Below are 16645 nucleotides of genomic sequence, written 5' to 3'. Positions count from 1 at the left end.
AAAAGAAGGGGTTTCAGCATGTTGGCCAGGCTAGTGTGAACTCCTGACCTCAGGTGATCCACCTGCCTCAGCCTCCCAAAGTGCTGAGATTACAGGCGTGAGCCACTGTGCCTGGCTCTTTTTGCTATGTCTTAATCAAATCCTGCTGTGCCAGGAGTTTCCAGGATACTTCATACTAATGCTCACGGCTGTATAGGTGTCTCTGAGATATGTTAGAAAGTTCCTAATATGACAGATAATGTTCCTGACAATGGCATTGTCTTGAATGCCTCTAAGGTATTTGACTCTGTAGTAAAGATGGCTTGAGGTTGGAGAGAGAAGATGGAGTGGTGGGCTCTGCATTATCATGGTGAGTGGAACAGCTAGCTGTGAAGCCAAACAAGGTGCAGCATTTAGCTACAGTGGTAGTCTAGTCAAAGGGAAACTTCAAAACAAAATAGTCGGGTCCAGTCCTTAGATTATAAACCCACGCTGAGAGAAGATCAAGAAGGAAAAATACTGTCGCGGTCATGTTTCAGAGGCACAGCACCTTCCCGACATCCCCAGTACCTTACACTACCTCTTTCTTCTCTACAACCTATGCTCAGGTTCCTGGACCTCTGACCTTTACAAGATTTTCCAGAATGCAGGGGAAATGCACAAAGAGAAGCAAGCAGATCCAAAAATATAAATATGGATGACAGATCTCACAGAATTAAAGCATAAAAAAGGTCAGAGTAAACATACAAAAATGATAGTTAATTTATGTTATTACTATGTGGTAGGCACCAACTGCTCCACATAAATGATATCATTTCAAACTCACAGCAACCCTACAAAGCATTTCTTTTGTGATTAGAACAAATGAAATATTCTCTAAACAAATTTTTAAGTGTATCACACAGTATTGTAAACTACAGGCACAATGTTGGAAATCAGATCTTTAGAATAATACCAGAAAAACAAATTAACTCATTTAAATGAGTAAATGATTTGAATAAACACTTAAAAGAAAAAAGACATACAAATGGCCAACAGTACATAAAAATGTGCTCAACATCATTAGTCATCAGAGAAATAAAAGTCAAAACTGTGATCAGATATCACTTCATGCCTCGCAGGATGGCTGTTATTTAAAAATTATTTTTAAAATGTGGAGAAATTGCTAAGCTAGTACATTGTTGGTAGAAATGTAAAATGGCACTGTCAATATGATAAACAGTATGGGGTTTCCTCAAAAAATTACAAATATATGATCCAGCAGTTTCACTTTTGGGAATTTATTCAAAAGATGAAATGAAATCAGGATCTTGAAGTGATACCTATTCGTATTCCCAACTCCCATGTGTATTGCAGCATTATTCAGAATAACCAAGATGTGGAAACAGCCTAAATGTTCATTGATGGATGAGCGGATAAAGAAAATGTGGCATATGCATCCAAGTGAACGTTACTCAACTTTAAAAAGAAGCAAGGACTGCCATTATAAGAGCATGGACTAATCTTGAGGATGTTATGCTGAGTGAACCAAGACAGTCACAGGACTCATACTGCATGATTGCATTTACGTGAGACATCTAAAATAGTCAAACTCACAGACGCAGAGGTGGGTGTCAGGGGCTGAAGGAAAGGGGAAAAAGAGAGTCGCTGTTCAACATGTATAAAGTTTTAGTTGCGCTATTTTTGTTCTTATTTTCCAGATGCCAGAACTGAGGGTTACAGTGAATTAAATGACTTGGTTTAGGCCACAGGGCTAGTCAGTGGGAGCTTTTGAAGTTGAAACCAGACATTCTTGCTCCTAAGCCCACACTCTTGAGCCATTTAAAACTGTATTGAGGCCCGGTGTGGTGGCTAACGGCTGTAATCCCAGCACTTTGGAAGGCTGAGGAGGGCGGATCACCTGAGGCTGGGAGTTTAAGACCAGGTGATCAACAAAGAGAAACCTGGTCTCTGCTAAAAACACAAAATTAGCCAGGCATGGTGGCACATGCCTGTAATCCCAGCTACTTGGGAAGCTGAGGCAGAAGAATTGCTTGAACCTGGGAGGTGGAGGTTGCGGTGAGCCGAGATCATGCCATTGCACTCCAGCCTGGGCAATAAGAGTAAAACTCCGTCTCAAAAAATAAATAAAATGAAAACTTTATTGAGCTGATAAACTATATAAATTTGCATATGAGGGGCCATCATATATCAGACATAATTCATACAAAGAAAAGAATATCTAAATATATACTAGTAAAAAAACTGTAATATAAAAATGGAGACTTTACAAGCAGATAAAGAGTAAACATCTAAAAATGAAGAAAAATTAATGTGTCTTCATACTTTATAATTTATTAAATAATAAAAAATAGTAAAACATTGTCTATACAGCTTTAAAGGAAAAAATTTTGATCCAAGACTCTAGCAGTCTGTCAAGTTTTATACGTATAAGGAAAAAAAAAGTGTCATATAAGAACACACAAAGTATATATCCTCAATAAATTAAACACATATAAATAAACTAAGAGATGCAGCAAATGAAGAGCTTAAGAGTTGATGGATCAGAATATAAAAGGGCTGTTGTAAATCATACATCGTTTTAAATAGGGCAGAATAAATAGCTGTTGTAAATATGCCTAGGAAATATAATTAAGGCACCATAAATTATTTTTAAATAAAATGTACCTGACTAATCATTCAAAGAAAATATAATGAAAATAAATTTAAAGAGTTGAAAACAAAAAAGTGAATCATAAATAAAAGTCATAACCCCAAATGACTAAGACACATGAAAATTAAGAGTAAAAAGGCAGCATCAGGAAACCAGAGGCCAATGGGTTCCTAATCAACAGAACTGTGGCCCTTCATTTAGATTTCATTCTCCTTGCCCTATCTGCAAAGATTTTTTTACCATTCATCTTCTTCACATTGAAAATGTCTTTTCATCTGTACCATGTCACGAGCAGATTTCCCTTCCATCTTGTCAGTTTTTCCTTTCTTTGGCTCTTTCCACTAATCAGTCCCTGACGTATTCCCAAATTCTGAGAGTATATTTCCAGGTTTTTCTTTGATTATGTTTTCATTCTTGGAGAATGGATTCACTCTCAAGCTTGAATCTCTCTCCATTCAGGTAACTCTTGTGTTCACATTTCTTTTTTAAGATCTTTGTCTGATATTTTCTGCCTGATCCATCTCAGTCCCATAAATGCAACTGCATCATCCTGGCATCAGATCAAAGCAGCTGCAGCAACTCAATACCTATCATATCAGGTCCTCCTCATGGAGTTTCTAATCTGTGTAAAGGCAACCCTTAGCCTCACCCTGCCATCTTCCTCCAGCCTCCTCCTGGAGTTAGGTTTCATGCGCTCCTTGGTTTGATAACTGGGCAACAGATAAGCTTTCTGCCAGCCCAGGGTATAATTCCCTCAGCCTCCATCCTCCACACCTCAGGCCAAGGGGATGGGGAGAATGTGGGTGCCGATTTTTATCGTTCTATAGATAACTGCACATAGATGTTTTGAAATCATTTCAAATTTAGTTTGTCCTAAAATTGACCTCGTGTGTCAGGCTGTGACACAGTGTCTAGGCTGTGTTAGGCCTGTGTTTCCTTGTAGGGCTGCTGTCTAAAGATAGCTGCCGCCCACGAAAATGAAAGAATTGCAAAAAGGACAGATAAGACCAGGAATTCTGAGTAGCTTAGCTTAGAGGCTGTTACGGCTAAGAATCCAGGTCACGAGAAGCCAAGATACCCTTTCAGAGGGTGTGTTTCCATTTCCTCTGGCAAGACATTCAGAATGAAGGATATCATTTAAGCCAAAAGGGAGGTCTGTGGGCCTGTCCCAGAGAAAGCCTGTTACATTTCACTTAATTTTCTTGGAAACCTGTCTTGTTTAAAGTATATTGGGACCCAAGTCCTATGAGGTATATTCTTATTCCCCACCCCCAAAATATGTAAACTAGTGATACTGTTAAAAAGAAATAAAAAAAACGAAAAAAACATTTAGACAAATTTAAGAGAGTTTAATTCAGAAAAGAAAAAAAAAAATGACTAGCAAATCAGACAGCCCTCAGAATCAAAGAAAATTCTGAGAGACTCTGGCACTGTCACATGGTCAGATATCTATGGGAAGAAAATGTGATGTGCAAAAACCAGAACTGAGATACAGAAACAGCTGGATTTGTTACAGCTTAGCATTTGCCTTAAAGTTTAAATGGTTGGCCACCTATGAGCCGTTAAAGCTACTGGGATTGATTGAGACTAAGCTGTAGTTGCAGGGAAACACTACTAAAGTTAGTCTTTTTGTCTGTTTACCTGGCAAGTATGTGAGTACGGAGACTTTTTCAAGCTAGATTTTAGTTTTATTTAGTAATACATTATGGGATCTGAAGGACACTTTTGTAAAGGTTGAAACAAATTTTATACATATTTTCATTTATAACAAAAGAAAAATGCCCCCTTAGCTCTGGTAACTATGACGGTTTCTAAATTAAAAGAGCATTATTTACATTGGAATTGTTCATTCTAACAACAATTTCAAGTATTAGTAATAATGCTGTATAACCATTTCTCTCTAAGCCTTCCCTTTTATACCTGTTTACACTTTCAAATCTAATTATATCCCATTGTCGTTTTAAAGATCGAGCCCCAACTGTTTCATGCTGTGCCTTCTTTCTAATTAAGTATTTGAGACCAGTGGGAGTCAGGCTGGGGCTATATCATCTCAACTTTCACAAGCTGACATTCACAGTAAAACTAGATCTTGATGACTTCCCCAACAGCTTTGATGTGAAGGAAAACAAAACAAAACAAAACAAAACAACACTGAGCTGTGTATATTCCCTCCTTATGCTCCTGGGAGAGAAATCATAGTTAGCAGCAGTTAGTAGCAGCTGATTTCTTGGAGTTTCTGCTACATTGCTAGCAACAACGTAAATCAATACAGGATAAGAACACAAGCCAGTATGTGGTGAGTCATGAAAAACAGATTAGTAGTGATATCAAGTGAAAATGATACAGAAAAACCACATTATCTGGAAAGAAAAATACAATTTTTTAACACTCCTGGTACTGAATAGTTTTAACTATGGCACACAAAGCAAGCAAGCAGCAAATTATAGATAAGGATGACTGTTGCTTTCTTTCCACTATTAACATGCCCCAACTAACAGATTGTAACAGAATGACTACTTGCAGCATTAAACATTGGGGGAGGACGTCCATAATTACATAGCATATTTTGTAACATCATGACAGTTGAATAAAACACAGGCATACGTCACAGAAAAGAAGGCCTGGCCATCTTTTTTCATTCTCTAGAGATCAACAGAAGTACCCTTGAATGACAGATGGTTATTAAAATCCCTTTGCAAATAATTCCTCAGGTAGCTCATCTAAACTCTGAAAGGCTACAGTAGCTCTCAAAAGAGGGAAATAAAATGCTTCACAGTTGTAATGATTTTCTCTTTATAAATATACTTTCTGAAAAAGTGTAGTGAGATTACTAAATATTTGCAAACTGATTTTAAAGTCCAAAGCTATTAAAATTGCAAGAATTTTATGGAGTATATCTGTCTCATAAATCAGTATCAAAGCCTGAAAAAAAGAAGTCTTAAATGTCTACATAATTCTCACAATATTATATATGTGTGTGTGTGTGTGTGTGTGTGTGTGTGTGTGTGTAAAAATAAAAAATGTTGGTGAAAATCTCTGATATTAAACATGTTCCAGTCACTACCCTACTTAAAAAAAAAACCTTATAAACTCCTAAATACATAAAATGTAAGGATTGGTACAAATAATGCTTTACTTCTCGGAGATAAAATGAAGATGAAACATAAACCCTATTTATTCATCCCAATTGTTTCCCTCACACACTCGCAAAGGACTCTATTCTGTCACTATTTAACCCTGTTCCCAAAAATCTCCTCATAAATGCTGTTTCAAAAAGAACGAAACTAGTCAAATAAACATTATAGCTGCAGTTTTGTTTTGTCAAATTTGAGAATGAGATGTCTCTGGTGAAAAGAAATAAAAGGTTAGCCATTTTTAATTTCCAAAATGATCCCTCATTCACTATTCATGTCTCATGTGAACTTCATAATGTCAATGCTCTCCCAAAAGCAAGGCAGAAAAAAAGGGATCCTCTCAGCTTTAATTCAGTAGGGAGGAAAGTTCCTGGAAGATGTTTTTCCTCCCTCTGGAGCACTTCAGTTTTACCAAACATGTATTTTATAATTCTTAATTTATATTCAACAACAATGCTCTCTCCAGCTTTCAGAGATTTTCTTATTTCTCTGATATTTCAACAAATTTCCTTGTTGGCCAGGCGCAGTGGCTCACGTCTGTAAACCCAGCACTTTGGGAGGCCGAGGGGGGTGGATAATGAGGTCAAGAGTTCGAGACCATCCTGGCCAATATGGTGAAACCCCATCTCTACTAAAAATACAAAAATTAGCTGGGCATGATGGCGCGCACCTGTAGTCCTAGCTACTTGGGAGGCTGAGGCAGTATAATTGCTTGAACCCGGGAGGCGGAGGTTGCAGTGAACTGACATTGCACCACTGCACTCCAGCCTGGTGACATCTCAAAAAAAAAAAAAAAAAAAGTTTTGTTGTTGCTATTTTATAGTTTAAAATGAGTAGTCCTCACTTCATTCAAAAGAAACAGGATGTTTTGAAAATGATGTGATCAATCTCTAGAAATTAAAATTATTATTCCTTAATAATAGTAATAATATATGTTGTGGCAGAAACCTTGCTGAGCATATATATACATCTATCATTTAATTCTCATGGCCCTTAAATGGCCAAACTAAGGCTTAGAGATATTAAGAATTTTTTCCAGGGTCATATAAAACTTTATTCCTAAAAATATGGCACATTTTGTCAATCCTGAAGAATACAGAATAAGCATATATTTATTCACCTATTCACTTATTTAACAAACATTTCCGGGCAGACTAGTAAGTAGCAGGCTAAGAGTCAGACATGGAAATACAAAATGAAATAAATTTTGATTCCTGCCCTCAAAGACCTTACATTCTAGTTTGGAAGAGAGACTATTAAATAATCATACAGTGTTAAGATAGATACTTACAGCCTCAGTGGTGACATAGTATCCCTGAAGAATATGAAATTGAAACTATTTCCTTCTAATTAACATTTATAACAGAGTAGAAAACACTTGGCAAGCCTATCCGAATAATGCTTATTCTGTCTTTATGGTATCAACATAAAATAAGGGTAAAAATCAAGCATAATATTTTTAAAAGAATTACACAATATAATAATTCCAAAAATTTTCATGGAATTGAGCTTTTATTTAGAATTTGTCTAGGTGCCGCCAAATGGCAACTATGCTTATTTAAGGGACACAATTGGCAGCCATGATTCAAAGGCTCAATTCTGATCATGGTTGTACCAAAAGACTGTTGGTGTTTCAAGGAGCAAAACNGATAAACATATACTCAACAACTAAAATGAATATACTCGATATTTCAACTGAATGACTAGCATCCACTTTCTATCTAATGAAAGGCCAACATCAATTATTAAATGCCAAAAATTACTACTGGGAATGTAAAACTAAAAACCTCTTCCAAAGAAATACGAAATGTAAGTCTGGCAAATTTCTTTAAAAGAGCTTCAAAGTGTAAAAACAGAGCTTTTTCTCTCGGTAAATAATTTCTATAAGTAATTTATCTTCTTTACAGAACAGACAACAAAGCAAGACAACTTTGTGCACATTGGCGGATGTGCCCTGAATGCCAAGCCAGGCACCACAGTCATTACCACCAAAAGGGAAGTAAGAATTTCACTGTCTATAGGAAGACTCTGAGGTCTGTCCCATGTAGGTGACCAACAGCGTTACTTTTAGTCTCTCATCATTAATGCCATTAAACTCTATGTTAAATTATGTGCTGATGAAAATTTCTTAAAAATGTATGTTGGTATTGTGTTTGCTTACAATCATTAAGTACAGAATATTATCATTTCTATTTGCAGTTCTGTCTTTTCCTTAAGATTATCAGTTTCTTGAGACCAAAACTGGTTATCACGATGACCAGTACATAGTTGGTGCTAAAAACATATATGTTGAATAAAACTGAATACACATTCCTAATTTCAAAGTATATTGCACATGTTACAATTTACTTTAAAAACAGATAAATTGGCTGGGCGTGGTGGCTCACATCTGTAATCCCGGCACTTTGGGAGGCTGAGGCGGGCGGATCACGGGGTCAAGATATTAAGACCATCCTGATCAACATGGTAAAACCCCGTCTCTACTAAAAAATACAAAAATTAGCTGGGCATGGTGGCGCGTGCCTGTAGTCCCAGCTACTCAGGAGGCTGAGTCAGAGAAACTGACATATTGCCAGTTTCACATTCACAATCTTTATTGATGGGGTCAAGTCTATGAAATTTTGCCTATCATATATGCCAAAACACAATAAAGCAGTTTCAAAGACATTTTAACACACCTAAGAAAAGGAGCTTCTGAATTAAAGGTCACCACTTTCATGTTAACATTAGCATATTTTGATCCCTTATAGTCACAATAGAGCTTTTAAGGCTTGTCCAAATTGAAGCTGAAAAATGTTATGATGCTGTTCACCTTTAATTAAATATACAGCATTAAGAGAAATACTATTTATATTATCAATAGAAAACGAAATTTCTAAATCACTTATAAGATTCAGGTTATTTTATTACTCTTCTAAAATAGTTCATTTAGCTTTTACTTGTATTTTTCTAAAATTGATCAGCCACCAACTTATAATGTGACCCCACTCAAAGAAAATTTTAAATTATTCAGTTCTTAGGATAACAAATAATTAATATTCATAAAACAATCATGTATTAATCAAAGCATTTTATGATTATCCTATTAATTCTATATAGTATTTCATCACTCCTGCTATAATAATATTTTAATTAAAAACCTTGTCTTGAAAGATAATTTGGGATATCCCAGAAGAAATAAAGTACTGTATGAAAAAGGAATCTGTTATTTATTTTCTATAAGCAATCTTAAACTTTTTAATTCGCCAAAATAAACACATTCGATATAAGTTGTATGCAATATGTTGATCTGGAGTTTGCTAACAAAATAGTCAGATATGCATACAATGGAAAATACATAACTTTAAAACATCTAGATTAAGTGAAGCTTACAAATGGAGACAATTCTTTTCACATATATTTAAAATTGAGATGAATTAGTGAATTTGAGCATTCTAGAAAAACAAAAAGCATATTCCTTATTGCCTAGGTTCATTTGAAAGTGATTTGAAATATGCTGTGTACCTGTGGATGAAATGTACGAATAAATGTACGAATAAATAGAGCGAAATTCACAGAGACTACTTTGGCTGTTTGTGATTGAGTCATTTGTGAGTTTTAAGGATTTTTCTTAGCACAGTTTAGAATATTAATCAACGCCTTCTACTTACAGGAGGGTCTGCATCCTCGGCATAAACTGTTGTGATAGGTGTACCCTTGACTGCATCTGGAGCCACCATCCCTTTGTATATTCTTTTACTAAATACAGGAGGATAATCATTCATATCCTGTAAAACAGAATTAGGAGTTCAGCACTTCAGTTGCAACCAGGTTAGGGATACAGTTACTAGATTGATTCCCACTCTTCATATCACACAACTCATTTGCCACTGTCAGCCTTCCGTCCTCTCAATTCCATTACTCTCACTTCAGACTGGCACCTCGGAGGAGACTGTCAGAGTTCTCATACAATATTAATGTGTGGATATCAACCGAAGGCCATTCCACTGGAACAAAGTCTTTCACCCTCAAAAACATACCTTTTGGAGACTGAAGTGACCCCTGAATTTTTCTCTAGCTTACTTCTAATGGTATGAGGTAAAATTTTAATATTTGTACACAAGTAAGAACAAGTTTCTTAAAAAGCTACATTCGTTGAAGCAGGAGTAAAAGATATATTTTTTAAAGCCCTTTATATGTTTTTGTAGCAATGTAAAGTGTTTTATATGCTTAGTATAATACTATGATTAGAACATTTCAGATACTAATTATGAAATATCCTTTGCTGCCATTTTACATGATAAAAGAAGATTTTCTCTGCAGTGCACTAAAAAATGGCACTTAAGATGATATATTTATACACAGAAAACAATGTTAATTTACTGAAAATTTTTGAGAATTTATGTGTATTTTATTTTTCCAATTTGGTTATATATATATACACATACACATTGTTACTCATGTTGTGTCAAGTTCATTAAATAGTTATCAGCTATTTCCCACTTTTATAACCCAGTGCCAGGCATTGAGTATACTGTTGTGACTCAAGAAAGAGATGTCTTTGTCTTTGTGTCACTTAACCGCCATTAAGCTAGTCAAAATACTGATCTGCAAACAGGCTAGTGACTTTGACTAAATTAATCTACTTACTTGTCAGAGCCAAAATAATAAATCAAGTACCCTGAAAGCAACCATTTTTTCTGAATCATCTTATCTTTCATGAAGAATTGTATATTACGTTTTTTCAATAAATAGTGTTATTAATATGGCAGATTTACTTATTTATAATAGTTTAATAATCCTTACACCCCTACAGTGTTTTGGGTAGCATGGGTGAAACATATTTGAACTGAAAGCTAAATTTGTTAGTTATATCTGTTCTTCCTCTCCAAGAAACATTTTTCTCACTTGCTATTGAAAACAAAATTTTTTAAATCTACATGTTCTTTGATATTTGTTCAGACATAACAATTTTCCTATACAGTATTAAGTTGGAAACACATAAATTAATCAATTGTAAACTTCTCCTTTGGCAAAGAAGTCAGAATAATGATCTCTTACTATCAAACAGTGCTTCCTTTAATATTCTCCGTAGAGTTGGGTTCTGAGTAGTCAATATGAATAAACCTGCATATTCTAATAGGAAGAATTGAACTGTACACAAAAGTGAAAAATAAAAGATAACATTTCTTATGTTTTGGCATGTAGTATTCACAATCTCTTATATGAAAAAGATTTTTTAAATAAATTACGGACTTTAGAATCTGAACAAGTAAATGAACCAAGAATCTTTAATAATGAGGACTGTAGGATATTGATCTTTAGGCTCCATGTAGGGGGTAAAGACATAAAACATTAGCATGCAAACTTTTTAATGCTCTTTCCAAGAGTGCCAATTAACTTAATGAGCGGATGTGATAACTAAGGGTGTGGAAATGCTTTAATACCCCTAAATTGATTCCGAAGGTTAGAAAAGGAGCCTAACACTGCAATTTTTTCATACATGAGTTTCCAATGAGCTCAATATGTTCTTACATATTTTATTCTTTATTACTCTCAGGGGAAACTTAAAACCGTAATGTCACAAAGTACTTTTTGGAAAATCTGATTCTTTAGAAACAAAAAAATGTATATACTTTTCCAATTATGTCAACATAGCTGTATACAGTTTTTAACACAATGAACTTTTTATTTGCTTGGGAAGTATTCATTGAATTCACTTTCTAATTTGAATGTACAGTGGATTCCCAAACTGATTAGATGCACACCTAAGGCTGTAAGTGACTGTAACCTATTAAAAGATTGGTTCTCCTCCCTCTTTATTTTCTATTGACAGGATGAAGAATAAATTAATGTAGTTATTGTAGCAGTATTTCTTTTTATGACACGTTGTACATGCTTTGGGGTTATAATATTTTATTGTGGCTAAATATACCACCAGTTGCATATAGCCTTTCCACATTGTATTATTGCAGAAGGAGAAATGTATTGAAATGCAATGTCAACAAGTATAATCAATAGTTCATTATATTTATGCCCAGGGACATCTGAAGAAAAATGTGCATAAATCTGCCTCTGTACAAATGTTCTATTCTGTAAATTAAGGATGTGCTCAGCACTCCAAAACCATGCTCTTTTCTGTTGTCCATTATTCCACTAGAGGGTAGCATTGGCAAAAAGAAATATTTCCTCTTCTGTACTCTAGTTATAAATTGTATCATTAAAACCCATAATGGTTTGTTTCTTTTGGTTAAAATTTTTCTTGGTCTCAACAAAAATTAGTTTCAGTGCTTCAAAAGAGTATTTTGAATGTTATGGTTTACAACTTGAAAAACATTATGGTATTTTCTTAAGACAAAGTTTAAAAAATGGCTATACCAATAAAGCTTGGAATTTGTTTCCATATATCAAGCAAATAAAATTATACCTGAAGGTATAGTTAACAGGAGAAAAACTATGTTTTATTTATTTTCTACATTAAATTCTGTAATAATCACAGATACTATTTCTACTTTGGCAGACTACCAAGAAGATTCAAGGAATCTTTTTAATGAGCATGCCAGGAAGATAAGAACTTGTCAATAAGTTTGTAAATTTAATGACAAGTTGAAGTTCCATACACCAAAAAAATAAAGAGAAAAAGATGATAAAATTTTTGATTTTCTGGAATGACAGGCAAAAACTCATAGAACAGAGCTTATTTAGAAGATAAGTAGAAAGTTCTAACTAGTTACAGATTGATCATCTTTTTAAAAATGATGAATATGTAGCCAATGCCAGCCCTTACCATATCAAATCTAATGCATGCCCTATGAGGAGACACAGACAGTGTAAGCCAATGGGCAGAATGACTTCAGTTGTTTCTGTAGCGTGGTCTACCATTAGCATTGTCCTTGCTGAGCTCTATGGCTGCCTTGCCCTCCATAATGCCTTTAGGTTTATGGAACCAATACATCCTTTTACGTGGAAGTGTGTACAGTTCATTGCTTGCCTGTTACCAGTGTTCTCTTCCACTACTGACACTTTAGATTTGCTGTGAAAGTTGCTGTTTCTTGTATTTCTCATATTATTTGCATTCTGCTGTTTTTTTTTCCTCTCTTAATTTCTGTATTGTCTCCTTGTCTATACTGACTTATTTCCCTTCTTTTATGCTTCTGTATATAGAGTCCTTAAAGGCCACATGTGCAGCTAAACAAAATATTTGATATTTTTACTGCCAAGTTAGGCATATTCACCACAAGCTAACTTAACAGGCCATGGGCTATAGGTGAACATTGGTGGTAGCCTGGCAGTACTCCCCAAGGCTCTACGATAGTCGCATGTGTTAAGGCTCCTTTCTGCTTGTGGAGAAGGACTATTTCTCATAGGTTGAGTACCTAGTCAGTCACACTACAATAGAACATCAAGTAGAATTTATCTAAGGTTTTTGACTCCAGTCCTTGGCTCCCAGAAAGCACCTTTAAACCTGTTCAGGACCTGGGGGATTTTGCCACCCTGAAGCGAAAGACACAGGCCTGGCTGGCTTTGCCACTGCTGATTATAGAGACTCATGGCCTTGAACAAACGTAAGTGGTAGCCAGAGTGGTTAGAGCAGGTCTTAGACAAGACCCAGTGCTTTGCTGGCTTTAGGTACGACCCAGTGCAGTGCTATTGGTGGTGTCTACAGTAGTGCTTGTGTCGCCCCATCCGCAGCTCCAGGTGGCTCCAAACAGAGACACTCTGTATGAGAGAAAGTAAGGAAAAAGAATAAGAGTTTCTGCCTGATAATTAAGAGAATTCTTCCAGATCTTATGCAAGATTATTAAGGTAGTAAGAGTCCGTAAGAACCACAGTGTTACTGGGGCTTGGGCGCCTCCTAAAGCAGATACAGCTTGAGTAACACCCAAATCCTTTCAAATGTCTGAAAAGTTTTCGAAGCAACAAATACAAACAAATCCAAGCTGTGAAGGCTACAATAATACCCAATTCTTAAATGCTCAGACACAGACAAACATCCACAAGCATCAGTATCATCCAGGAAAACATGAACTCACCAAATGAACTAAACAAGCCACCAGGAACCAATCCTGGGGAAACAGAGATAGTGACCTTTCAGACAGAATTCCAAACAGAACGTGTTTTGAGAAAACTCAAAAAATTCAAGAAAACAGAGAAGGAATTTAGAATTCTATCAGATACATTTAACAAAGAGATTGAAATAATTTTAAAAATCAAGAAGAAATTCTGGAGTTGAAAAATTCGATTGACACCCTGAAGGGACATCAGAGATTTTTAATAGCAGATCTAACCAAGCAGAAGAAAGAATTAGTGAGCTTGAAAACAGGCCATTTCAAAATAGTCAGAGGAGGCAAAAGGAAAGAAGAACAGAAAACAATAACACATGCCTACAAGATCTAGAAAATAGCCTCAAAGGGGCAAATCTAAGAGTTACTGGCATTAAAGAGGAGACAAAGATAGGAATAGAAAGTTTATTCAAAGGAATAATAATGAAGAACTTCCCAAACCTAGAGAAAGATATCAATATCCAAGCATAAGTAGATTATAGAACTACCAGCAGATTTTACCCAAAGAATACTATCTCAAGTCATTTAATAATCAAATTCTCAAAGGTCAAGGATGATTACAGGATCCTAAAAGAAATAAGAGAAAAGAAAAAAATAACGCACAATGGAGCTCTAATACATGCGGCAGCAGACTTTCCAGCAGAAACCTTACATGGCAGGAGAGAGGGGCATGTTGTATTTAAAGTGCTGAAAGGAAAAAAAAAAACCTTTTATTCTAGAAGAGTATAGCTGGTTAAAATATCCTTCAAACAGGAAGGAGAAATAAAGACTTCCCCAGACAAACAAAAGCTGAGGGATCTCATCAATGACAGATCTGTCCTATAAGAAATGCTAAAGAAAATTCTTCAATAAAAAAGAAAGTTAATGAGTAATAAGAAATTATCTGAAGGTACAAAACTTTCTGGTAGTAGCATGTTCACAGGAAACAGAATAATGTAACACTGTAACTGTGGTATAAAAATATTCTTATAGAAATAGAATAGAATATTTTTAGTCAAATAGACCAAATCATGAAAAAATCAAAAATAATAACTACAACTACTTTTCAATACATAGTAAATAAGGTATAAATAGAAACAACAAAAAGTTAAAAAGCATGGGGATGAAGTGCGGAGTTTTTCTTAGGTTTTTTTTTTTTTTTTTTCTTGTCTGCTTTTTAATGCAAACAGTGTTTTTATCAGCTTAAAATAATGGGATATAAGATAGTATTTGCGAGCTCAATGATAACCTCAAACCAAAAAACATACAACAGTTTCTTAAAAAACTAAAAACAGAGGTATCATATGATCCAGAAATCTCACTACTAGACATGCCCAAAAGAAAGGAAATCAGTATATTGGAGATATCTGCACACCCATGTTTATTGCAGCACTATTCACAATAGCCAAGATTTGGAAGCAACCTAATTGTCTATTAACAGAATAATGGATAAAGAAAGTGTGGTACAGATACAAAATGGAGTACTATTTAACCATAAAGAAGAATGAGATCCTGTCATGTGCAACAACATAATCAGTGAAGGTTAAAAGTATACAAGAGAGGCATTTTCTGGAGTCTCTCAGCAACCAGTGGGTGATATTTACTGAGCCATGGGAGAGATTCATTACTACTTAGGTATACTATTTTTAACCCTGGACATGTACATTTTCTTTGTTTTCTCTGGTTTGAATCTTTATCACAAATATGTTACATCTTAGTCCTAAAACTGTAGAATAGAATTAAAGATATTTTGTCCTGCTATCACCAAGTTTGGTAACAAATATAAAAAGCACACTAATTAAGAATTTTAAAATGCAGTATAGAAGGGAACATTTGAAAGACATGCTTCAAAACAACCCCAAGAGAACAATTAGCATGTTGTAAAAAAATATTAAATCTGACCATATGGTTCACCAAAATTATCATTTATTCAAATTCCCACCTCCACATAAAGGAATAATATGTATGCTGTAAATGAAATGTCCAGAATTTCTGTTTTATTTGACTCTGGGACAAACTCCTGGTCTCTCAAGTATCAGCTTTTCTGATGAAATTAAGAGCAGGACCCTATCAATACTGTCACGGTGGAGCATGGCTTGCATATAACTGCGTCTCAGGTGTCCATGGTTTTACAAATGCTACATTGGTACCAGGCATTGAGTTTTCACATAGAAAAGCTATCCTCTTAATTCTATTCTATGGGGTGGGAATATTTCTTTCTGGAGAAGGAAACTCCTCTGAAAGGTGGAAATCTTAGCTCCATTTTCTAAGACCCACTGTATTTAACCATAACCTCAATACTTGTTACAAGGTGAACTTGATGATATTTCATTTCTCATCCATTCACTCCTCCCTGCCTACTCCTACAAGCTAAGACAGGCAAACATAACCAAGGGTGAATCTAGTCTCCTTTCTTCACAGAAGTGTGTCTCCCTCTCTCCTACTCCCATGCAAACATTCTATCCAAAATTATAATGAGCAAAATGACTTGGGCCATCTGTTTATCTTGGACAAGTTCTTCATACTCCTTATAATGTTGCCTAGTATCATATACCATATACACATTCAACTTTTATGATTCATATTCAGTTTTCAGTGTGCTGTAGAACAGACATTTTCCTTCTGTATATTTTCTATATTGTGTTACATCACAGACTCTAAGACCTGGTTTATATTATAACTTAGTTTTTAAGGCTAGATATTACTCTGGATCTTTTAAAATTGTTTAGAATTTTATTTTCATTTTCCAGAGATTTGCTTATATCATCTAATTTACTAGCATCACAGATTCAGTTCTTGTAAATATTTAGTATATCTAGAAACATACAAGAAAAACATCTACAAGTAAAATACACAAG

At 35.1% G+C, this 16645-nt stretch overlaps 1 protein-coding gene across 10 annotated transcripts in view; it reads right to left on the bottom strand.

Annotated features, from left to right (window-relative positions):
* Nucleotides 1-16645, bottom strand: part of PCDH15 (protocadherin related 15) — a 1323555-nt gene that overhangs the window by 171673 nt on the left and 1135237 nt on the right. For all 10 annotated transcript variants that reach the window (XM_037741275.1, XM_037741277.1, XM_037741276.1 and 7 more), the window contains one exon: nucleotides 9417-9533. In XM_037741275.1, coding sequence (XP_037597203.1) covers nucleotides 9417-9533 — 117 coding nt within the window. The remainder of the gene's footprint in view (nucleotides 1-9416; nucleotides 9534-16645) is intronic.

Source organism: Cebus imitator, unplaced genomic scaffold (genome assembly GCF_001604975.1).
Source record: "Cebus imitator isolate Cc_AM_T3 unplaced genomic scaffold, Cebus_imitator-1.0 Scaffold97, whole genome shotgun sequence".
Classification (NCBI taxonomy): Eukaryota; Metazoa; Chordata; class Mammalia; order Primates; family Cebidae; genus Cebus; species Cebus imitator.
Note: the sequence above shows the minus strand (reverse complement) of the source record. Positions and strands in the feature narration are given on the sequence as shown.